Here is a 22913-nt window from a genome sequence, read left to right as displayed (position 1 = left end):
TGCTTTATTAATCAAACTGAAGAATATGAAGCATGTTCTGGGTGCCTAATTCTTAACTATTGTGCTGCCACCCAGATTTAGCAAGGACAGGCTGGCGTTTGAAAACGGAGGCAATGGGTAGTGGAGACTGCCATATCTCCGAGGCTTGTGCGTCAAGAGTCAGATTATTATTATTTTTTTAATCGGTTCTCTACTTGGTTGGAAGCCTAGTTCAGAGAGGTCACTAAGCTTGTGGACTTCATAGGGAATTGACGAGAAAGACAGGAGTCAATTTAGGTGACTTGGTAGCCATTGGCAACCATTTGCTTCTGGGGGTTTCGCATCCAATTTTTTTTGTGAGCCGTTCCTTTTGATAAAGATTTTCTGTTAAGCTTGTGACTAACATATGCTGCCCCATTTATATATATATTTTTTCCCTGAATTGTACTGGGGTCTCTGTTGGGAATACCTCATATCTGTAACTGTCACCTGTGTTCTAGAAAGCCCAGGCTTGTAGCGCAGTGAGAGAAATGCCTCTGGGCTATATATGTTTCCATTTAATTGAAAGAAAAATATATTACTGCAATGCGTAACACTGCAACACAGGTTAGTTTGGATAGGAGCCTGAAACAACAAGCTCTCATGCCAGAACCGTTAGTAGCCAAAATGAAAAAGTTTGACAAGGAACAGATTGGCCAGTTAACGTTTAATCCAAGCCCTGCTTTCTTGTTCAATTCTTGAAAACAGATCAGTGTTTATAACGTCTGCCTCAACTATAGAAAGGGTTTTTGACGTGAGTCTGGGGGAATGGTTTGGGTTAACCTACACGGGTTCTGGCTTGGACTGCCAAACATTTGCATTCATTTAAAGTCATGTTGCCACAGATGTTTTACTGCTAATCTCATGTGTGCTTGAAATAAAAGTAAATAAATATTGTGGTTGAGAAGCCAAAAAATGTAACGGAGTTCACGGTTAACATGCAGTCCCCTAACCTGCCAGTGTGCCACTTCACTTTAACTGACCGTTGCATCGCTGTTTGCTTCTCCTTTCAACCCACACTGTGCCCTGCACCTGTCTACTTCTTTAGGTGCAGAATGGCATGCATGAGTCATGTTAAGCAGAGGTCATTAAGTCGACTTTGTGAAAGGATATTAAGTATTGTGTTATACCGCGTTCTCCTTGTGTCTGCTTATTCCAAGCACCAAAGGTGGCGGTCTTTATCCTGAAAGCCAGGCATCCCTGCAATTGCATTGCAGGCAGTGCCTCCCTGGAAGAGGCTACACCTCTGTAGATTGAAGTACCAGGCGTCCCTTTTGGGTGGTGAGGAATTCTAGCTATGAATGCCATGGGAACACATTTTTCATCTGGTACAGTAACCCAAATCTGTCATATCTGCGATGATCAAATGGCAAATTGAGGCTCTAACCCCAATTCAGGACACCCAACATGGTCAATGCAGAAGCTGTACAAAACTTTTGAAAACTGAACTTGAAGTGACCTGCAGCATCTCCGTTAAGGGTCCTGCTTCTACCCAATTTCACAGCTGGAAGGATTGGTGCACCGGGAGGTTAAGTGACTTGCACACCCCCTCCTCCCTACCGTGACCCTGTGGTTTAAACCAGGGATTTTCTGGCTCTGTGCAGCTTTTACCACCAGATCAGGCTTTCTATTAAATGCAATTGGGTCTAAAAAGATGTCCTTGTATAGCAGATATGTTTAATGAGAAGCTGGTGGCTCTATTCCTGGCCTCCCCCTGATAGACTGCCTAGAAAGTGCTTTTAAATATATATAAAATTAGTCTTTGTTGCCACTGTTCTTTTTATAAACGCTGGGCTTTGCTCGGATACCTTATTTCTTTTTCTTTACAATGCCTGCAACCTGTCTGCCACTTTTCACTGTCTCCCTGTAATTGTGAATGAACGGTTTAAATATGCCAGCATGTGTGCTGTTTTAGTAAACTGCAGTAATATTTTTTGCGCAAAAGTTACTAAGAAAATAAAAACGGCTATTTACTGAACTGGGTGGAACCTGGAGTAACGGTGTCTTTTGTCCATTGTTATACAGCAAGCCTGTGGCTGTGTTAGAATTAATTTCGATCTTCTGACTGCGATTACCATTCCTGTTCTCCAATTATAAGTTAGGGGTAGAATTTGTCTTTTTACAATAAAACACTTGAAACAATTCTGCAACCACAGAGATGTATAAACACTACAATCTCTTATCTCGCATGGCTGCCATATAGTGGCCACATGGCACATTTTGTATTTGCATGCTTTTCTTTCTTTTGTGACAACAGTTTCAGGTAGATCAACTTAATACATTTCTCATGCTCAATGGTTAAATTCCATGAATGTGAAATCTGGGTTATGGAATTAATATTAAATGGCTTCATGTGTCCATGATAAATCAATTATTATTATTGTTGTTGTTGATATAGATCTTTGAAAAAGATATTCCATGAGTTACGAGTAACATGTGTTGCACTGTAGCTTTATGATCAGTATGGTAACAAACAGCAAAAAACAAATAGTCTTTCATAGATGCAACTTTTATTTGTTTTGCCAACAAAATGTATGTTATGTATGGAAGGGAAAACTGAGTGATCCGGATGAGTAACAATTAAAAACGTTTCCTCTGGGACTCCCTGTCCCTCCTCTGCCATGCCTGTATCAACCATTAGATACAGAGGGGTGTTGCTCTTTACTGCCCTGGCTGAGTGCCTGCAAAGCTGGTATTGAACTTAAACAGTGTGACCTAGAGCGTTGGCGCATGACACGCTTCGCTTCATGCAAAATAAAAAAAAAAAAAAGCCAAAACCACCGTGAGCCTCTTTAAAGACCTTGTCATAGGGTCCTATAGTATTGATTTCAGTTACAGCTGGCAGAAGAAAAAAACAAGACAACATTTGGTGTTGCTGTACTAAGTTTTTGTTTTGAATGAAAGCTTTGCTTTATTGTAGTAATGCTTTAGTACCACTTTGTCTCAATACTGCGTGACCCAGGCAGCTGTGTTCGTCCTCCCCCCCCCCCCCCTGCTTTTCAAGTGCAACTGTCAGGGTTGAAAACGCTACAGAACCAAACACAAGTCTTCCTGGTAATCTGGTTTGGAACTCTTAGAGTTCAGGAAGTGGACCCCCACCTACACAGATGGTTAATAACAGGAGGTTGTCAGGTTGTGGTAATTACTAAACATTGCTTATTGACATTCCACAACCATTTCTTCAGGGTTAATGTGTAGCTGTATAGCGTAGCCCCTTGTGTGACATTGCAGTTGCACTGATGTGCTGTAATGGGCATAGCTTTGCACTCTATCGATGATTACCGGCATCTCTAGATTTCAAAGGTAGAAATTTCCACCCACCTTATTTCAGAAAACAGTCTGCATACCTCCACGGTATGTGAATACGCAGTATGGTTGTCAATGCGTTATTGAAGTCCATCTGTGTATGTGCAGATTGCTGTAGCTATTGAACCTAGTTATCCCAGCGACTCTGTGGGATGGCAAATGCATTGCAATCCAAAGCATCTGCTGGCATGGTAATGCTGTAGTAATGCCCCCTGTTTGTTTTGTGTCTGCAGTGTTCTGTAAAGCCTTGTAAAACCTCACCTGGCTCTTGTTATACCCCTGTTGTGCTCCTCAGGATGGGCTCCGGGATATCTTCATTGACGGGATCGTGCCTCGCAACAGAGCTCTCAACGGCGACGTGGTCGTGGTCAAACTCCTCCCCAGAGAGCAGTGGAAAGTATGTGGAGTTTACTTTTTATTTGATTTTATTCCCCCGCCATGGTGAACCTGTCATAAGAACATGAGTGGTGGTAGTGTGGGGTGGGGAGTGGTGGGAGGGGGGGAAGGAGGGGGAGGGGGTGGACATTTTTGGGAGGAATTTAATTTGACTGTTGCCGTTTTGTGAAAATATAAAATTCACCTTCAGAAGATGTTTTTTTTAATTTGACATTGCTGTCTGCACCAGTTCAAAACCGATGGCCCCTCGATTTCTTCAGTATATTGCAGAAGCATGCTTGCCGCACCCTGGCGTGCATTATGCCTTAGCAGTGCCTTGCATAACCCTCAAACTGGCTGACCATATTGTGCCCTGGCAGCAGCTTATCGAACCTGGTCCTTCTTTACTGTATACCTGCCCCTCCTCCATGGACTTGAGTCTTCTCCGTGTTCTATCCTGCCTTTCCTCCCTGGGGGGACCTTCATTCAGCAACTGATCTGATTGCTTTTCCCCCAGGACATGGTATCTGCTGAGCCGCTGTGTCAAACCCAGCCTCCTCCGTATTCCTGCCTCCTTGCCAAACCCTTTCTTGGCTAATATTATGATATTTAGCAACTCTTTCATTTGGAGTGATGTGTTTTTATTTATCTACCCCCCCACCCCCCAAGCTTCGGGCATCCATATTCTTTTATAGGATTCCAGTAAGTATTTTTAATTGCTTTAAATCATTTTGACACTTTTTTTACATTTTAAACTGTTGTGTGTTTATTTTACTTTGTTTGTATAAATCGGTATGCCGAGATGGGACAATTCTGTATGTAAAAAAAAAAAAAAAAAAAAAAAACACTTTTATAAATGCTAAGTTTATTTTCTTTTTTTGTTACAGCTGTATAATATAGGGGGTCTACCTACATTGTGGAAATGAGGGGTCCCCGCAAAATTCACCTCTTAAGAGCCAATGCATACCGGCCAAGTACAGAGAGAAAAAAAAGAAACCTTGTTTTAAATGAACTACTGCACAACGCAAGCGACGCAAACTACACATCTTCCTTCTGTAGATAGGCTTTTTTTTATTCCTTCGCCGTCCTGTGTGCATTGCACTTAGCCAAAAAAAAAAAAAAAAGTCCTTCGATTTACAAAAAAATACATACTCCCAAAGCGGTTAACGTTCTTGTTCACTGTTCAAATGACAACAATGTTTTAATCAGCCTATCCGTGTGTCTGTACTGGCTTTTCTGTGACCTGTACTCTACAGAAGGGGGTGGGACAAAGTCAGTGCTGCATTATTTTGATTTAGCTTGCTAAAATCTAGTTTTCAGCATTTGAGGTAAAATACCAGAAATGGACGACAAAGCAAAAAAGCTAAGTATGTTTCGGCTGATGATCCTGTCAAGATATTTCCCAAAGAAACTGCAATCGCACATTAAACGAAAGGCTACTACAGAGGCTGCTGAACAGAACATAAAATAAACAGCTGTCAGAAAACAAACTGGAAAGGCAGCGCAGACAAAAAGTATTCTTGTCGGTTGTAGCCAAGTTAAATCAGCACTATAGGTACGATCTAGCACAGCCACCTCGCTTCAAACAACCTGCTGCTTACTTTTTAAACACAGTTAGAATTTTAGACCCGAATAGGCAAGTTTTCTTTATTTTGACTCGGTACTAATAAAATAAATTATTGAATGGGACAAATAACATGACAACGAACGTGCTGCATATATTGCCTTTATTAAAGTGTGCCAGATGCCCTTGGGTAACCGAGTTTTGGGACTGTTTCTAATCAATTTCCTCATCTGTATAACTTGGCAAAGCTTTGCCTTGTACTTCCAGCCAATTCAGTGGATGCAGAACATGGAGTCTCAATGTATGGGCAAGTCCACACCAGACAGAGAATGTCGGCAGCAACTGCAGGGGGATGTTGCATGCTTGCCTTTAACAAATGACAGCACTGTTTTAGTAAGGAAGCAAGTACCACTGTTTTTCGGCTTTTATAATGCTCTGAAATATTGTCTACTTGGGTTTATTTAATGTTTAAACAGTTTTTGCAAAATGTCTGCAAAATCCAAATTTTATTCCATAACCTACCCGCGAAAAATACATAAATTTACCATGATTTAAGTAGACACCTATCTATAGATATGAAAGAACAAGAGCTGGAAGCATTACAAAAAAAAAAAAAAAAAAACTAGTTTATTGTCTTCAACCTGTGCGATCTGTTTGGCATGCTGGCTTCACTAAACACAGAAGAGTACATTGAGAATTGTGAGTGATTGGCATTCAATTTGAAATGTTACTAAGGGCATTGAAATGGGAGATGGCTTAACAAAGAAAGAAAGATGCTTTTCTATAAAGTTTAGTTAAGTTTGGAATTGTACACGTGACACTTCCTTATGGTTCTAGAGAGCCAACCGTCTGAAGAACAAAAGGACTCGGAGCTGCTGTAGTTTAGTCTGTCTCCTTTTCATATGCTATGGGACCTACTTCCTTAAAGTGCTCTATACAATACAACATTGCCCTTTATATTGTGACTTTCAAGACCTGAAAGTGCTGAGCTAATATGATTTTTAAAAACAGATAGTTTAAAATTTAATAAAAAAACTTTTGTTATGTCGGCTGTTTTAAAATCAATTCATAAGCTTCAGGCAGTGTACCAGATTTAAAAACAGGAACAGTCTCTGCTTGTCCGACAAAAAGTTAGTAAAATCCTTATGATGTGGCCTATTAATATTGACAGCTCATATTTCAGTTGCTGTATTTGGTGTGTGTGTGTGTGTTTTAAGCTATTTAATACTTTTCTATTTAAGTATCATAATCTAAAGCAGTGGTGCACAACTCAAGTCATGGGGGGGCTGGTGTCCCTCCTGGTTTTTGTTCTAACCATACCCTAAATTAGTTAATAGGAACAATTAAGCTTCTAATAAGGTCCAATAAAGTACTTTAGGGTGCAGTTGGAATAAAAACCTGCAGAGACACCGACCCTCCAGGACCGAGTTGTGCACCACTGATCTAAAGACTACCTAGGTAGAAGCACCACCAGTCTCCAGTGGCCACTGAAAAATCCCAGTGTATAGGTATCTCCCATGTTAAACGGGCGATCAGCTAAGACTTTTACGCTCCCCGTTAAACAGTCGTAATAAACAGGCTTGTCTCTTCTATTGTATAGCAATACAAGCTGTTATGATTTCCTAAAGAAGAAAAGGTGATCAAGCCAGCGTCTGTTGGTTCAGAATAGCCAGTCTTGGGTGATGTGTATTCAGAGAGGTAGTGAGTCACAAAAGAGCACATCAAAACAAACCACTTGTTACCACCTGAGTTTTATAGCACTTGACAGGTATGACTGAATTTGGGTGTAGGCTTTTTCACGACCATAAAGGATGGTTTCTTTTAGAGCGTTGCAGAGTTAGTTTAGTTTAGTTTTTTTGGTTACGATTTTTGTTCTGATTCATTTCTGTTTACGTTGCTAAGTTCAGGTTGGCTCTGTTGACCGCGTTTTGAGTCTTTTCCCAGGTGCTTGCAGTGTAGTGCACGTGTTTCTCCCTTTGCTACTGGAGTTTATTGTGTCCTGTGTGTTTTCTGCTGTGCGGAAAGACACTTGGTGTGTTTTATACCTGCTTGCGATGGAATACTAAAATAATTAGATATCTGCAAATGCAGACGTATTGTAAGATTTAAGAGTGAGTCTCTAGCTCTCTTAATGGACTCTAGTGTACTGGCAGGAGGAGATCCAAGCAACTGTTTTACTTGATTGCTGGTAAACTGGGGTGGTTGCAAGTGGATTTCTGCTCCCGAGCATGTCCACGTGACGGTTCCTTTCAGGATACAGAATCGTAGACTTATCCATGGGTATACCTGGGACGTAGGATAAAAAGAACAAAGTAGAGGATGTTAATAAATAACAAATGGACGTAAATTGAAAGTCTTGAATGCAACACTCCTCCTCCATTTCCTTTGCTCTCTGTGTCTTTCTTTTTCTTTTTTTCCCCTACTGGTAGCCTGTTTTCTTTTTAAACCGTATTACTTTAACTGAACTCATTTCCAGGTGGTCCTCCACGCTCTTTCTGGGTTTCATATAAACCGCTTCTGTTCTTTCTCAGCGGCGGCTCCCTGACTTCATCATGTACCTGCTCCCTCCCTGGCCAACATGCAGCTGCATTATATGGTCAACAAATATGCAAGCTGGTAATCCAGTACAAAGTACCATCATTAATGGCAATTTACATTCAGCGTTCTCCACATGAGCCACTGTGCAGCCTGTCCATTGCAGAACAGTGGTTAAATGAGGCTGTTGTATATATAAATATTTACATATAGTGATTTCTATACAGACTGGCCCTTTGAGTTCACATATACATGTGGGATAAGTTACCAGCGATGACTAATGAGTATAATGTGGCCTGAAGAGAGAACACAACACATCTGTCTATCTCTCTCTCTATCCATCACAAGAATGAAAGGATGGAGTGGTTATGACGAAATTAATCAAAATGGGAAGTGGTGCTGTTAGCCCTGGCTTAACCGTTTCCTGTTTATAACGTCCCTTGTATTCTCAGGATTAAATCTGACCTGGATCATAAAATGCACCTGTATGCATTTCAGAATCCTAGCACACCTGCATTCACACTGCGCCTCGAATAATTGGGAGTGTTTTCTACAGACGGCATCCTACGTCCTGTATGTCAACGTGTCCTTCCTCGATTCTGTCAGTTTGATGGCCGTTCTTGATTTCCTCTTTACCCAATGTTTGTAATCAGACCCAACATCACCCGAATAGAGATCTACAGCATGTGAAGCATACAATGTGAGTGCAGGGATGGAAATAAGACTCATGTTGCGTAGCAGTTTCACTCACTTAATACAAGCTTAAGGAGCCACACTGTATGTGAAAAGGTCAGCTGTGTCTTATTAAACTCAAGGTAAAACCAGGAATGGATCAAACTGTTATGCAACAGGAGTAATTCCCCAACTGAGTACCACCAACCATGTTATATCAGTGGTTTAACAGGCCCTCATTAGCACTACATTTAAGTCACTTTTTATAAAGCCTCAGTTCTATTTAATAAATAGCTTGTAAATCCATCAAAAGTGACTTCAAAAAAGGTCTTTAATATAAAGATTTGTTTTATTGCGTTTTTTAATATCTTCAACAGCAGATGTTTTCCCATTTTGAATATATATTTATATTTTAAATAAGTGATTTATTCTTTGTCTTGTATGCTGGGCAAAAGATCATATTCCCAGGGGTACTTGCCCAGTTTCGATAAGTATACAATAGAGCGAGCAGGTGGGTGTGACTTCAACTGTCAAGTAAAGGAAAGGCATGTTCCTGTAAGTACAGCGTCACCGTGAACAGAGCTTCCTCTGATCAAAGGGAAGTTTTGAGTTTACGCACAGACTGTGCAAGTGGAATATTAAGACTAGTTCACAGGAAGAGTCACATGTGTAATGCACAAGGAGAGTAGGGGTAGGGGTGTTCTGCCCTATCTGCTCCAGAGAGATTCATCAATATTGTGTGTGTGTGTGTGTTTTTTTGCAAAGCCAATATTAACCCAGAACATAAAAAAAGCATTTTTAATTAAAAAGGCAATAGAAGCGGTTTGTAGAATGCCAGTGTTTGGCATAGCAAATGGATCTGTTTCTACGACTTCTGTTCCTTCAAGTTAAAGGCTACTGTTTGCTATTTTGCTGTGGTTGACTTCAGTTCAGTGACAAGTTGTTTTTTGCAAATAAAATCTATTGCTACTGTACACCTCCACCCGGAGTATTGAGGGAGTTTCTTTTTAAAGTTACCACACCACTAAGAGCACGACTGCATCCGAAACGGCATTCCGAGAACCTGTGGCGTTTTAAGATCATTCGGAAATGAGCTGTCAATTACACAGCAATAGAAGTTGAGGTAACAAATAAGATTGTATTTTTTATTTTTATTTATTTATTTATTTTGCATCTTCACATACTTGGCTGGAGCCAGTCATCTGTAACCTAAAAAAAAAAAAAAAAATTGTAATGCTCGTAAAGGTGTGTCATAATGGTGTGCTGTAATCTAACCCTCTTTAACAAACATGAAACTGTTTATAACTGAGCTAACTGGAATCAGATGCTTTCTGGAAAAATCAACAGGAGCTTTTCCCCGGTCTGGAACGCAGAGAGGTACCCACTGCCCTTTGATCACTAATCTGATTTCACTGAAGTCATGTAATCTGTGTACTAAAGTTATTATAATTACAATTAATATAATTAATGACTGGGTCAACACTACAGAAGTAGTGCCAGCCTCAGCTGAAACAAGGTAAAATAATTTTGAAACGTGTGGGTTTTCCTTTATTTTGTTTTTTGTAAGTATGATCAATCTTCATATTAAGCATGATTAGGCATATTGGGGATGGTTTGCAACCAAATACTTCACAAGGTATGTCATTGTAGCACAGCTTTCCCAGAGGTTCTTTCTAAGCTGTGTGTGACATTGTTCCTTTAAAACGAATTGTTTACAGCACACCCTGAGCTGGAGCCCTTTGTGGAGAAATCAAGACCCCTTCCCCATCAGCAGTCCACAGGGGTTACAAACTGGTCACTGTCACTGCTAGAAAAACCAAGACATGGGGAGAAGTGGAGGACTGAAGGAATGCCCCTCCTTTCCTTCCTTCCTTCCTTCCTTCCATTGTGGTTTATCAGATCATTGAGTGACTCGTGTTTAAATTGCTGCCTTGTAATTAATAACACTGGCTGGGGTCTAACATAGGTTTGATTAATGACATCTACTGTCTTGAGCTCCCGAGAAATGGAAAAGTATCCCTGTCTTTATGGGAGTGTTCCTGTTCCTTACAAGTATTTCCTTTTTTCTCTGACTCGAGTTTTGGAACATTATATATCTATATATCTATATATCTATATATCTATCATTGTATATTATTGATGGTTTAGAATGTACCTCAAATGCAGGGATGTAGTCAAAATGTTTATTTTGTATTTTATATAATCTAGCTAGCTAGCTTTTACTTTCCGACTTGATTTTATGCGTGAGTGTTTACATTTTATGTATAAAAATCTACTGCTAGGGGCTCTCCAGGTGGCGCATCCAGTAAAAAGCACTCTCTAGGTGCAGGATACGCTCTATAGCCTGGATGTCGCGAGTTCGAATCCAGGCTATTCCACAACAGACCGTGGACGGGAGCGGCGCTCAATTGGCCGTGCGTTGCCCGGAGGGAGGGAGGGTTAGGTCGGCCAGGGTGTCCTCGGCTCACCGCGCACCAGCGACCCCTGTAGTCTGGCCGGGCGCCTGCGGGCTTGCCTGCAAGCTGCCCAGAGCTGCGTTGTCCTCAGACACTGTAGCTCTTGGGTGGCTGCATGGTGAGTCCGCAGAGTGTAAAGAAGCGGGTGGCTGACGGCACACGCTTCGGAGGACAGCGTGTGTTCATCTTCGCCCCTCCCGAATCAGCGCAGGGGTGGTAGCGGTGAGATGAGCCTAAAAATAATTGGGCATTTCAAATTGGGGAGAAAATAATAAAAACTAATTGGCAACGACTAAAAATAAATCTACTGCTTTCTCAGCTTCAGCAGCAAAAATGTGTGTTAGCTTTACAAAGAGAATCCTCTGTAGCAACGAAGGAATTCTTCAGTGATACTAAAAGAAGCTTACCAAATTCTGACAAATGTGTCAGCTGGAAGTTTTTTTTTTTTTCTTGGACGTTGAGAAGCATTTAGTCTAAACATTTGTCATAGAATTTCATACATTTCTATTAGCATTGCTAAACATACTGTGTGACACTTTATATAGCTGTGGAAGTAATTCTTCGTCGTATTTTGAATCTGGTGGTTAAAGCACAAGTAAGTGTCTGCGCGGACAGGTTGGTAGAAGAACTAGATAGATCATCTTAATGAAATGTCCTCACTATAAATATCTCGCTCGTATCACTCTTCCTCCTGGCTGTTTGACAAAGTATATAATGCTGGTAATCTTGAGACGCAGCCACGGTCAGTGTTCTGAAAAGGTTCATTTGAGCCGTGAGTTTTGGCTGCAGTCCCACCTTGAGTTCATGTGGCCACCAACATTTGCATCAGTTTTTCCCTGGAGGCCCGAAGCATTTGGCGTATCTGGATTTGAAATTAATTTAATCCAATCAAAACAAACATTGCAAATGTACAAGGCTTTGTAGCACCTGCCATGCTACACTATAATTTTCCAGGACCAGGTTTTCATTATTTGTTCAGAATCTGTTTTATGTCTCTCTGTAAATTGGTTGGCGCGTTCCTTATGAGTATGACATGTGTTTTAAAAACCTCTTTTACAATTCAAGCCAACGTGTTGTGTGGTACAGTATTATCTGAAATGCTATCTGCTTTTTATATGTGTATTATATATCATACTGGTATTAAATTATAACGTATAACCTTTAAAAAAATAAAAGGAAGGTATTAACATTTGCCTTTTGTGTAGCATTATTGGCTTAATCAAGGTTTATCAAGAATTCATGTATTAATAGATGGATGGGTAGATATAGATAGTAACTACAGAATTTTTTTCCTGGACCTCCTTGTAAAATGAGGCCTCAGTCTCAACGGGTAAATCTCCTGGTTAAATAAATTAACTAACTTTTATTTTTGATAGCTTTCAATTCAAGGGTTTTTAACTCGCACACATTTCCACTAGGTAATAGATCATTACAGTTGGGCTCCCAAATGGAAAGTCCTAAAAATTCTCTGGAAACCTCATCGCAGACCAGAAAAATCCTTCTATGAAATCTGTTTTTTTTTTTTTTTTTTTTAAACAAAGTTGGGTATGTCAGTAGGTGTAACACCGTTTACATTAGACTCAACAAAATCTACAAGAATATCTGTTTTTATTTGTTTGTGAACCAGCAGTGCTTGTAGTACATCACATAGCTGTAACTTGCATCGTGTAAATGGTTTCCTAACCAGCAAGGCAGATGCTTTTTCTATTCGGACTGGAGTTCTTTCAAAGCGGCAGTGTGAGAAGGGTTTAAGGGGTGGTCTTTTTTTTTTTTTTTTTTTTTTTTTTTTTTTATAATAACAGCAGTTCTAAATCTGGCTCCTTAAATAAATACATTGACCCTCCATAGCGGAGACGCAAATCTGATTTGACTGGACTCTGCCAATGTGATCAGTTTATTTTCCACATAGCGAATGACGTGTTTAAACCACTTTGTCTTTGTTAAATGTTTTCATTTATAAGCAACATTTCCAACCCCACCCCCTTTCTGTGCACAAGTTACAAAAGAAAAAAGAAATCACGCTGGAAAGCTTGATTCTCAAAATTCTGTAATATTTATGCAGCCGGTATTTTGTCCGCGGCACCTTTCCCTAATAAACTTGATCTTTTCAGCCTGACTCTCTCATTTAGCATCAACTTGCCACACAATAACTGGTTCTGTAGTTCCATAACTAACTTAAGATATTTATTCCATAACTTTACAAGCGGCTTTCATAATTTTTTTCAAAGGGCACTGAGCAGAACAAAATTGTTTGTGATATGCCAAGGTGGAGACTGAATTCTTCCAGTTTTATTTAAAAAAAAAAAAAAAAAAAACTCACTAAAGACTCTTAAGCGTGTCAAATCTGCCAGCTTTCATTAAAGCGCAGCGATACATAACACAACGTAAATATGTTCCTATGAAGTGTATGTTGTTTTATTTTAATCTTCCAAGAACTTTGCATGGGTGCTTTTTTTTTTTTTTATCCTGGTTTAACTTAATATTTTAGAGAACGTAGTTGTGTGTTTGACATGTGTGGGTGTTTGTCTTTTTTTTTTTTTCTCACGACTTGACGTGACCACGTTTTCTTTTAATAACTTGTACGGTGTGGCTCAAGTAATAGGAACAGCTGGGCAGTTATGTTCCACATGCACTTTAAATTCTGCACAACAGTCTTCATTGAAACGGCCTTTGCATTTAAAAGGCTGGTCAATGAGTGCCTTTAGTTTGTTGGTAGATGCACCCAATGTTACAAAACACGAGCACAGCAACAAAAGGCTCTACTTAAGCCCAGTGTTCAACTTTATTGAGGAAATAGTAGTGAAGGATTTACAGGTGAAGACTACAAGTATATCATTTTTCATGTTCACCAAGTGCTTAGTCTTTGTACTGTCCATTTAAGGCAAGAGGAAGTAGGATTGTATGTACAAGATTTTATCCTATGCTTTTTCTTTTTATTTTGATCCATTATTGCTATAGAATAGTTTATTTATTATGGATGTATAGCATTATTATGCAATTCACACCATTTTAACCTTTTTTTTTAATTTAAGAGCGCACTAGGTCTAGACTTCACACTCCCAAATAACCTTATCCCACCCTCAGATTTTAGTTCAGATACTGAATTAATTACTTTTGGAGTTACAAAACAGTACTTTAAAACTAATGCCACTGTGTGTGTGTGGGCAGGCAGGCACTGTAGAAGAGAACTGCGAACCAGTATCTGCATCCACACACTGCTTCACTTACGTCCTACATAATATCACCTACTTGTTTGTGGACGGTTGGTTTCTGGTATTTTTCATGTAAAATAGTCGTGTTTTTTACAGTACTGCACATTTCAGACTAGTTCCTTAATGCAAAGGCAACGAGGAGTACTGCATAACCAAAAATACCTTGTATCCCTTTATTTCCATGATCTCGTCATCCTTTTTCATGTGCCAGCATGGCGTTTTCATGATGTCGACACGCCGGTATGCAGCGTGTCCTAGTATTTGGGTTTCTTGTGCACGTTTTTTTTGTATTTTGTTTTGTTTTTCTCAGAATTGCACAGACAGTGTACAGTATGAGAAAAATCCTATTTCAAAGGCTTTGTTGAAATGTCACTGCTGGGCTTCAGAAGTTCCTCTCCCATTATATAAATAAATAAATCTGGACACTAGGATGGAGTACACCCCCACAAGGAAGTTCCCACTGGTGTGTGTACTGTATATATACCAGGAGAACTTCCATAAATTGTTCTTAATGTGACAAGTTCCAATTATGGCTTTGTAATGAAGAGGGAAGAAAAAAAACAAGGGCTTGTTGCCAGTAACTCCAGTTAACTGTGGAAATTTCAATTGCTTTTTTTGGCTGCAGACCATTTCCTGAACAGTGCGCGCTTTGTCCCAGGTGTGCAGTTCTCGGCTTTTTAAAAGTGTGTTAAAACATAGCGGCAGACCGCACAGGGGAATAGGTACTTAAACGGCAATGAGGATAAGAGCTTTTTAGTTTTAACCAAAAATATCGGATATTTGTAGAAATGTTTTTCTTATATGAAATCGCAGGACTTGTGCAGAAGCACAGTGGTTTAATCCTGGTAACTGCTAATGTATTAATGCAAGTATAAGTTTAATTTGCCTATTGGCATCTATCTGCTGTACATAGTGGTATTTTTTTTTATTTTAGAGCCTTGTTCTGCTAGTTGCTCTGAGTTTGGGGGTGAGACGTGTTTGTTTCAGTGTAAGTTTCTTCTGTTTAATGCTGCTTGTTCTTGTACAGGTTATTAAGCCTGATAAGGAGGGTGACTCTGATGCCCCAGGTGGCCCCAGTGAGCGGGCGGGCAGTGCAGCTCCAGGCATCATTACAGTAGAAGGAGGCAGTCCAGATCTCATCATTGACGCACAGTTTGACAGTGACAAGGATGGGCCGGGATCCAGTCTGCTTCATAGCAGCGTGAAGAAGTTAAACCTCAATACAGCAGGTAAGCCTGATGGGTCATAATCACACCACTTCATAGTGGAGTTACCTGTACACATCTCACACAGTGATGTTTTTAGCAACTTGTCCCACTTTGTTGAAATTTGGCCTGGAAATTCTTCACCTACTTTTTGAGGATTTTTAGTGGTTAAACATGTCAGGTTGTACAGAACGGTCAGACATTCTCAAAATAATAATGAGATGCAGAAGAAAAAAAAAATGTATCAAGTAGAAGTATAAAGTAACCATGAACAGGTCAGACAGTTTATACTGTTTCAAAACCAAGTATTTGTCTAGGACTAACAATTACTCACCCTTACTTTGTCTGTTGCAATAATGTACATTTAAGAAAAAATCCCTCTAGGAATATTAATGAGGTTTAGATTACCAGCTGTGACATGACTCTAAAATGGGTGTGTTGGTTAGCAGATAAAGTACAATTGATATTACTTGGTATCTTTTTGTTAATCCCGGATTTTCGCTGGTGATACACAGTGACATCGCCTGGTGATCTCAAAGTCTTTCCGGCCTCTTACACAGTATGTGTCAGCCGTGATAACTGTTCTTGTTTCCCTTCGTGAGTTAGAACTTTTTTTTGGGCGGGGGGGGGAACACTCTGTGCCTGCTACTCCCAGGAGAGAATGAAGTGTCTCCAGGGACTTCAATATGAAGGAAAGTCCAGATTTCACCCTTATTGTGAAACACATCCAAGCTCCACTCCCTCTGCCAAGAGATGTGAAACCACCTGGCTCTGGTTTAGACAAAGTGATTAAATCATAAATGAATAAACACAACTGCTGTGTTTTAGATCATTTCCGTCAGCCTAGCTAGTTTGTGCCAGGAATGGAGGGGTCTCCTTTTTACCTGTTTTGAGTGATATTTCTTGATGATGATATTTGTATTTGGACAAAAATAAGGATCTATATGTATTAGCTTGGTTATTAATAGCAAATATACTATAATAAAAATAATAATTTATTAATAATAATAATAATAATAATAATAATAATAATAATAATAATAATAATAATAATAATAATATTACAGGGATGGAAATAACACTCCCATTGCATAGCAGTTTGATCCATTCCTGGTTTTACTGTGTTTTAATAAGCTTGTAACTCACTGTGTTTAATCAAGCTCGTGGTAAAACCTGGAATGGGTGAAACTGCTCTGCAAAAGGAGTCTTATATCCCTCCCTTTATTATTATTATTTACATCATTGTCTCTGGCAAAAGGGATATGTTGGACATAGCTATGGCACCTGTACTTTCATAGTAATTAGTAATTTATATTTGGGGAATAATTGTTAGCTATTCATTGCTGTAAATATATATATAAAAAAAGAATTTAAACACTGCACAAAACCAAAAAAAACTCAATGTGTAGTTTAGAGTGGGAAAGAAATCGGATCTGATATTCTGCTATTGTTTTAGTACAAATTGACCATTTACCTTAAGCAGGAGATCAGCTCTAGTAAAAACATTGGTCTGTGTTTTTCTTTCTTTTTTTTTTTCCTCTCCTCTTTACTTACTTGCAAGCTGGGAGTGGATGTGTTGGTGCTTGCATACCAAAAGATCTCCACATAGCTTTGGTGTACATGATTCATTAATTGCTAGTGACAGGCACAGCATAATATTGAAACTGATCCCAAAATGTCAGCTCTGATTTGGAACATGAAACAATTGAATGAAAGTAGCAGATGAAAGAAGTGATTGTGTTAAGTGCACTCTTCTCCTGGTCCAAGTCTGACTTGAGGCATTCTGAGTACGATACTTAAAAAATAATCCGTTTGTACTAGTTAACCCAAAAACCCACTTTTTTATTTATTATTATTATTATTATTATTATTATTATTATTATTATTATTATTATTATTCACACATGGCATCTTTCAGATGGATCTAATACAAGCATCTTTTAGAAACAGGTGCATTCGAACAAAAGTTTCCCAGAGAATTTAACTTTTTTGACAGATTATGAAATCCTTAGTAGTCCAAGAAAAATGATAGTTTCTTTAAACATTTTACGTGCCAGTTTTCAATTAGCATCTGTTTTCAAATTCTTTTGCCCTTTGGTAATCACAAATTCTAAAATGCTCCATTACTCAACTGTGTACACTCAATAATGAAATTTATATATTTAAAGTTGGAACGCAATTCGAGTTTCACTTATCCTATACTGTCCTTCTTTATTGCAATGAAATGTATACTCACTGGCACGCATGCCAGTGACTTCTCTTTTTCATTCTTAAACACCCTGTGCACTTTGTCGCAATCCATGGTTTTTTTTTTTTTATTACATTTTTTTTTTTTTTAATAAAGGACAGAAAAAAACCTAACCTGTATCGAACAATTGCTCTCTCGTAATTTGAGAGTGCAAGTAATTTAAAATGCCTGTTTCTTAATTTTAATAGGTTTTAAACATTGCTCTCCTTGCCTTTACAATTAGTAGCAGCTGACAGTTGGAAAGCAAAAGCAGGACTGATCATGTAAACTCCTGTTTCCTCACTGGCGGCTTTGATTTAGGTGACTTCATTGCTGAGGGGGAGCGGGTGGTCCGGGTTTATTGGGTTGCTCAGGTGAGGTCCGGAATTGGGCTGGATGTAAAAAGGAACTGACAGATGCAATTGAATTGTTCTAAGTGTGATTGTGAGAGTGGTCCAGGAGAGGGTGGTTGCATGTAAACCCATCTTGGGGGTTAGAAAGTTGCAATGTGTCGTTTGAAAGTCCACGGCTACCATAAAAGATCTTTTAGCCCAAGTACCATGGATCGTGCCATGCAAAAAAGCTTAAAGTGTATGATTTGAGACAAAAGGGAGATCACAGGTAAAATTTAGTGCATTTTTAATTATTGAACCAGAGGAACAACAACAACAAATTTAGACTTCAAGTGCTTTTTGTGTGCATAAAGAACACAAAACTACTGTTCTAAAACACAGGACAACAACCAGTTGCAAAGGCCAGTTTCTGTGGTTCAGTCTTTCGATTCCCCGAAAGGACTTTCTGGACAGCACGGAGAACGCATGGTATTAGAGGATGTGTTTGTCGACCCAATTTGTGTTTCTGAAAGGAAGCATTTAGCCTTAACTTGTGGAAATTCTTTTCTGTCTGTTTTAAACGTGTGACACTGGCAGCTTGAGTAGTTTTCCTAGAAGAAAAGAAACATTTACAGTAACAAGGTCAAGGGTATTTGCAAAAATCTAATTTGGTAAATGTCGCAGTATTCTGGTTTCAGAATGACTGCTAGACCACCAGCGTCGTCTTCTGACATCAGGATCTGTTGTCGTAACCAAGAAAGGACGATAAGTGCCTTTTTATTGGGGGGATTTCAAAAGAGAAATAATATTGTAGCAATGATAGGTGCAGTTGTTACCCCTCTCTCCGCTCATGGGGAAAAAACACAATTTACATGTTTATGTTTTGTTTGTTATTTTAGTCACTTTCACAAGGTGGGTGGGGAGGTGTCTATATTGAAGGAGGTGCAAAGGATTGTTACAGTTTCATTGCGCTCTCTGATGTATTTACCGAACGGGGGAGACAGTTGTATTCTTTTTTTTTTTTTTTTTTTTTTTAATTTAGTCGTCGCCAATTATTTTTACCCCGGTTTTCACCCCAATTTAGCAAGCCCAATTATTATCTGTATCCCCGGCTCACCGCTCGCAACCCCCCCCGCCGACTCGGGAAACGGAGGCTGGAACACGCGTCCTCCGAAACGTGCTCCTTCCAAGGCGTCATTTTTCGCACTGCAGATCCACAGCAACGCCACCAGACCTATAGTGCCGGAGGACAACACAGATCTGGCGGCTCTGCTGCAGAGCCACAGGCGCCCTATCGGCCACAGGGGTCGCTGATGCGCGGTGAGCCGTGGATTCCCTTGCCGACCTAAGCCCTCCCTACCCGGGCAGCGCTCAGCCAATTGTGCGCCGCCCCCTAGGAACTCTCGGTCACGGTCAGCTGTGACATAGCCTGGATTCGAACCTGCGATCTCCAGGCTATAGGGCACATCCTGCGAGGAGCGCCTTTACTGGATGCGCCACTCGGGAGCCCTGACAGTTGTATTCTTTCTGATGCCGGTTTTAACTCCGCACAATGAAGGATTGACGGAAGACCTGCATTTTTAAAAGCTGCTTTTAATGTATACATACTACTGCATATTAACTAAAACTGAGCACTAAAAAAACAAAACAAAACAAAAAAAAAACAGTATGAGCTAGGGTCAGGTCCCTGGATTACCCAAATCCACAGAAAAAATAAACCAGGAATTAATGAGTGTAACCGTAGCCCTTGAGTAAAGAAACGGAGACCTGCGCTGGAGCACATTATAAACTAATATGTGGTGATTTGCCAGTTGGAAATGGCAACCAACAGAACAGCTGTATAGAAACTGAGGCCAATCAGTTTAGAAGTACTGCTCAGGTTAATATTTAAATAAAGTATTGGCTTCCAATGGGTTACTCCTGCTATTTGAAGTGTGTACTAGTGTTTTGTAAGGCATGGAGTTTTTTTTTTTAAATTTTTGTTATTCATTGTTATGTATGTGCCATAGTGTCCAGCGACAGAAATAACTTTTATATTAGGCATTTTCATCTTCTCTTCTCTTCCAGCTAAGAATTGAATACATTATTTATACATTCATCTTTTTATTATTATTTGTCGTTGGTTATTAATTATAGCTTTGCTCAAAGAGGCTTGGTTTAGCTTTAGCTGGCTGGCAACCTTTCAACTTCAAGTTACAGCTTCTATCATTGGCACAATGTTTTCATTGAATTGAGTTTTATGTGTTCATGTTAAATTGAGTTTTGGTAGGTCTTGGTCCATTTCGGAGGAAGTCGTTCAAGGTGCCAGTGTAGGCTGTAGAAGGGATTTTTATTTCCAACCAGGTCTCCCAACCCAGGCAGTTGGAAACAACCTCTCATGGAGGGGCTTTGGTACAGTATCATTATCAAAATGGAATACAGAGACAGCAGGTCATTGGAAGGAACCAATCTTAGTTGGGGTTTTTTGTGCTCCGTTTAGTGATCTAAACTTTATCCATTTATTGGGAATTTAGAGCCAATCCAACATTTCTGCTCTGATACCCAAGAGCTTGGAAATGAAATATGGGGGAATGGCATAGTCAGCTATCTGCTCACTGCCCTGTGTGACCTGGGAGTTTCCCAGCCTTTCTATTAAAGTTTGTTGTATCTCTGTCATTTTCATGACAGGATACCCTTAACAGAAGTGCTTCAATTCGGCGTGAGTTTTCTGCTTCTCCAGCAAACTGTACATGGTTATCCAAACTCGACTGGAGTGCTCGACTCACTAAGTAGGCCTATTCATTGGGGCAGGTGTTATTGAAAGCCTCTAAAGAAATATTGGAAAGACTTTACTGTATTATAGCTGGGTATTATAATGTCTACACAGTGTGAACCACGTAGTCACTTCATCAATTTTGTTGGTCGAATGTTTTTTATATTTATGGCTTATCGTCTGTTTCTCAATCCCCACCCATTAATCAATAAAGAATTTCCAAATCTCAGTACAGTAGAAGTTATGCCAGATCAACGTCACATTTACCTTCACAGGTAAAGCTGTGTTCTATTCCAGATTGCAAGTCAGCTGTCTATCGACGAATGACAGAGTAGCACAGATTTCCAGACTCTGCCCTACCTGAACCTTTTTCCTGGTAGTGACGTTTTGCACACAACTCCTCACAAAAGCATGCAGACTTTGTTTACACATTGTTCTGCGATTGCGTGTACCATGAAAGATTCATACATGTTCAGTAATGGTACCTTGTACTAAGCTGTTGGTGCTCCTTATACATGTGTGATTGGTGCTTTCTGTAAGAAAGATGATTCATCTTCAACTTTGTCTATAATGGTGTTTTGAGCCTCCAACAATTTTTTGTTAATGCAACACTTTGTAAATAATTATTTTTGGTTACCTTGAAATTGTGCTTGGAGGATGAGCTGTTCAGTCTTGTTCAGAGCTTGCGGTAATATCTGTGGTATTCATATGTATAATTTTTTTCTTTCATAACCAAGTTTCCAAAATAGAAGTAGCTTAAGGACCATGGCTGTTTGTTTATGAGAGAATTATTATCATTATTATTATTATTGTAATAAAGCATATTTTCTCATGTTTTACCATTTAACATCTGCTCTCATGACTTTCCAAGAACATGTTTGATTTTAAATATCAGATTTTTAACACATTACTATTCAGACACACACATCAGTGATTTTACAAAGAGCATCAATCAAATAGAGGCTAGCTGATGATCAGTTTATATAAATAAATACAAACCTTTATAAGTGTGTGTTTGTAAACATAAGATTTTATAAATAATTGTGTTAACTGGCAACAGATAATTTATAATAAACATTTGTTGTATTTTAATTAGCATCTGTTAATAACTAGCAGATTTTGATGGGGTGGTTTTATTTATCCCCATTAATGGATCCTTACTGTAGTGTGAACTGCAGCATCTCTGGCCTTGGGGCTTTGTTTTGAAAGGCCTCCAAAAGATTGTTTTTCTGTACCAGTTTGCTTCTTTAGCTTTTGGTTTATGTGGTTAAAATGGGCAGTTATTGAGTGGAACACAAAACTACAGATGACTTGGTACTGTAGTAACAGTAATGAGAATACACATGCTAGTGTAACTGCATAAAGAGGAAAATGGGAGCCACAATCGTACTGCTTTATATCTGTAGTATAGACTATACTGGACGAGATGGCACCTGATTTGTACCAGTACAGCATCATCTTGTACCTGCACTGAACTGCTCCATAGTCTACTACTGCTCTTAATTCTAACTGTTTTCTGTATCTTGTGCTTGATTTTACTCTTAAAGGTGTTCACGCTTTTTGTAATTGCTTTTTTTTTTTTTAAATCGTTCTTCTCCGTTTATTGTACTTACTACATGCTGTTAATGGAATCTACTGTCTTTTTTTATAAGCAAATATTTTTACTATAGGTTTAACTTTTTCTTGGTCGAATTCACTCTTAAATGTAATTATTTACTGTATTACCTTTTTGAAGGAATTGGTATTTTAGAGATATAATTGTTGGGACTGCTCACCTGTTTTCATTTTAAGCCAATTTAATTGACAAACAGTGACTTCAATTGAAGTAATTTGTTGCCACTGTTGTGAGAAACTCGTATTAACTGAATTCCTCCAATTGCAATGTTGATCGATGACCTGTTGGAATTGATTACAAGGGAACTGGGATTGGGATTGAAAACCCCGACCCTGACCTGTAAGTGTGCGTTTTACAGTGTCATCCCGGCACGGTGCATGCAACTAGCCTACAGCAGCTGATTTGTCTCTATCCCTAAATGAACACTCCTAACAAAGTCCGGTACATCTTTCCACGGTTGTTGCATAGCAGGACTGTTTGGTCTTTGTCTTATGTAATAATCTGTGTCAATAAAAAGATAATCTTGAAACTCAAGGTTTGCGAGCCATAAACAAAGTAAGTAAATAAATACATTCTGAACAGGCTCGACGTCTGTGTTTCAATGTGTATGGAGGGTAAACCGCACATGTTGGACTATAATCCCC

The 22913-nt window shown here is 39.3% G+C and overlaps 1 protein-coding gene across 3 annotated transcripts in view; it reads left to right on the top strand.

Moving 5' to 3' along the window:
- Positions 1-22913, top strand: part of LOC117423618 (DIS3-like exonuclease 2) — an 84139-nt gene that overhangs the window by 5790 nt on the left and 55436 nt on the right. For all 3 annotated transcript variants that reach the window (XM_034039677.3, XM_058990399.1, XM_058990400.1), the window contains exons 5-6: positions 3620-3721; positions 15166-15367. In XM_034039677.3, the coding sequence (XP_033895568.2) occupies positions 3620-3721; positions 15166-15367 (304 nt within the window). The remainder of the gene's footprint in view (positions 1-3619; positions 3722-15165; positions 15368-22913) is intronic.

Source organism: Acipenser ruthenus, chromosome 17 (assembly GCF_902713425.1).
Source record: "Acipenser ruthenus chromosome 17, fAciRut3.2 maternal haplotype, whole genome shotgun sequence".
NCBI classification, from domain to species: Eukaryota; Metazoa; Chordata; class Actinopteri; order Acipenseriformes; family Acipenseridae; genus Acipenser; species Acipenser ruthenus.
The sequence above is the reverse complement of the archived record's forward strand: the minus strand, read 5'-3'. Positions and strand labels throughout refer to the sequence as shown.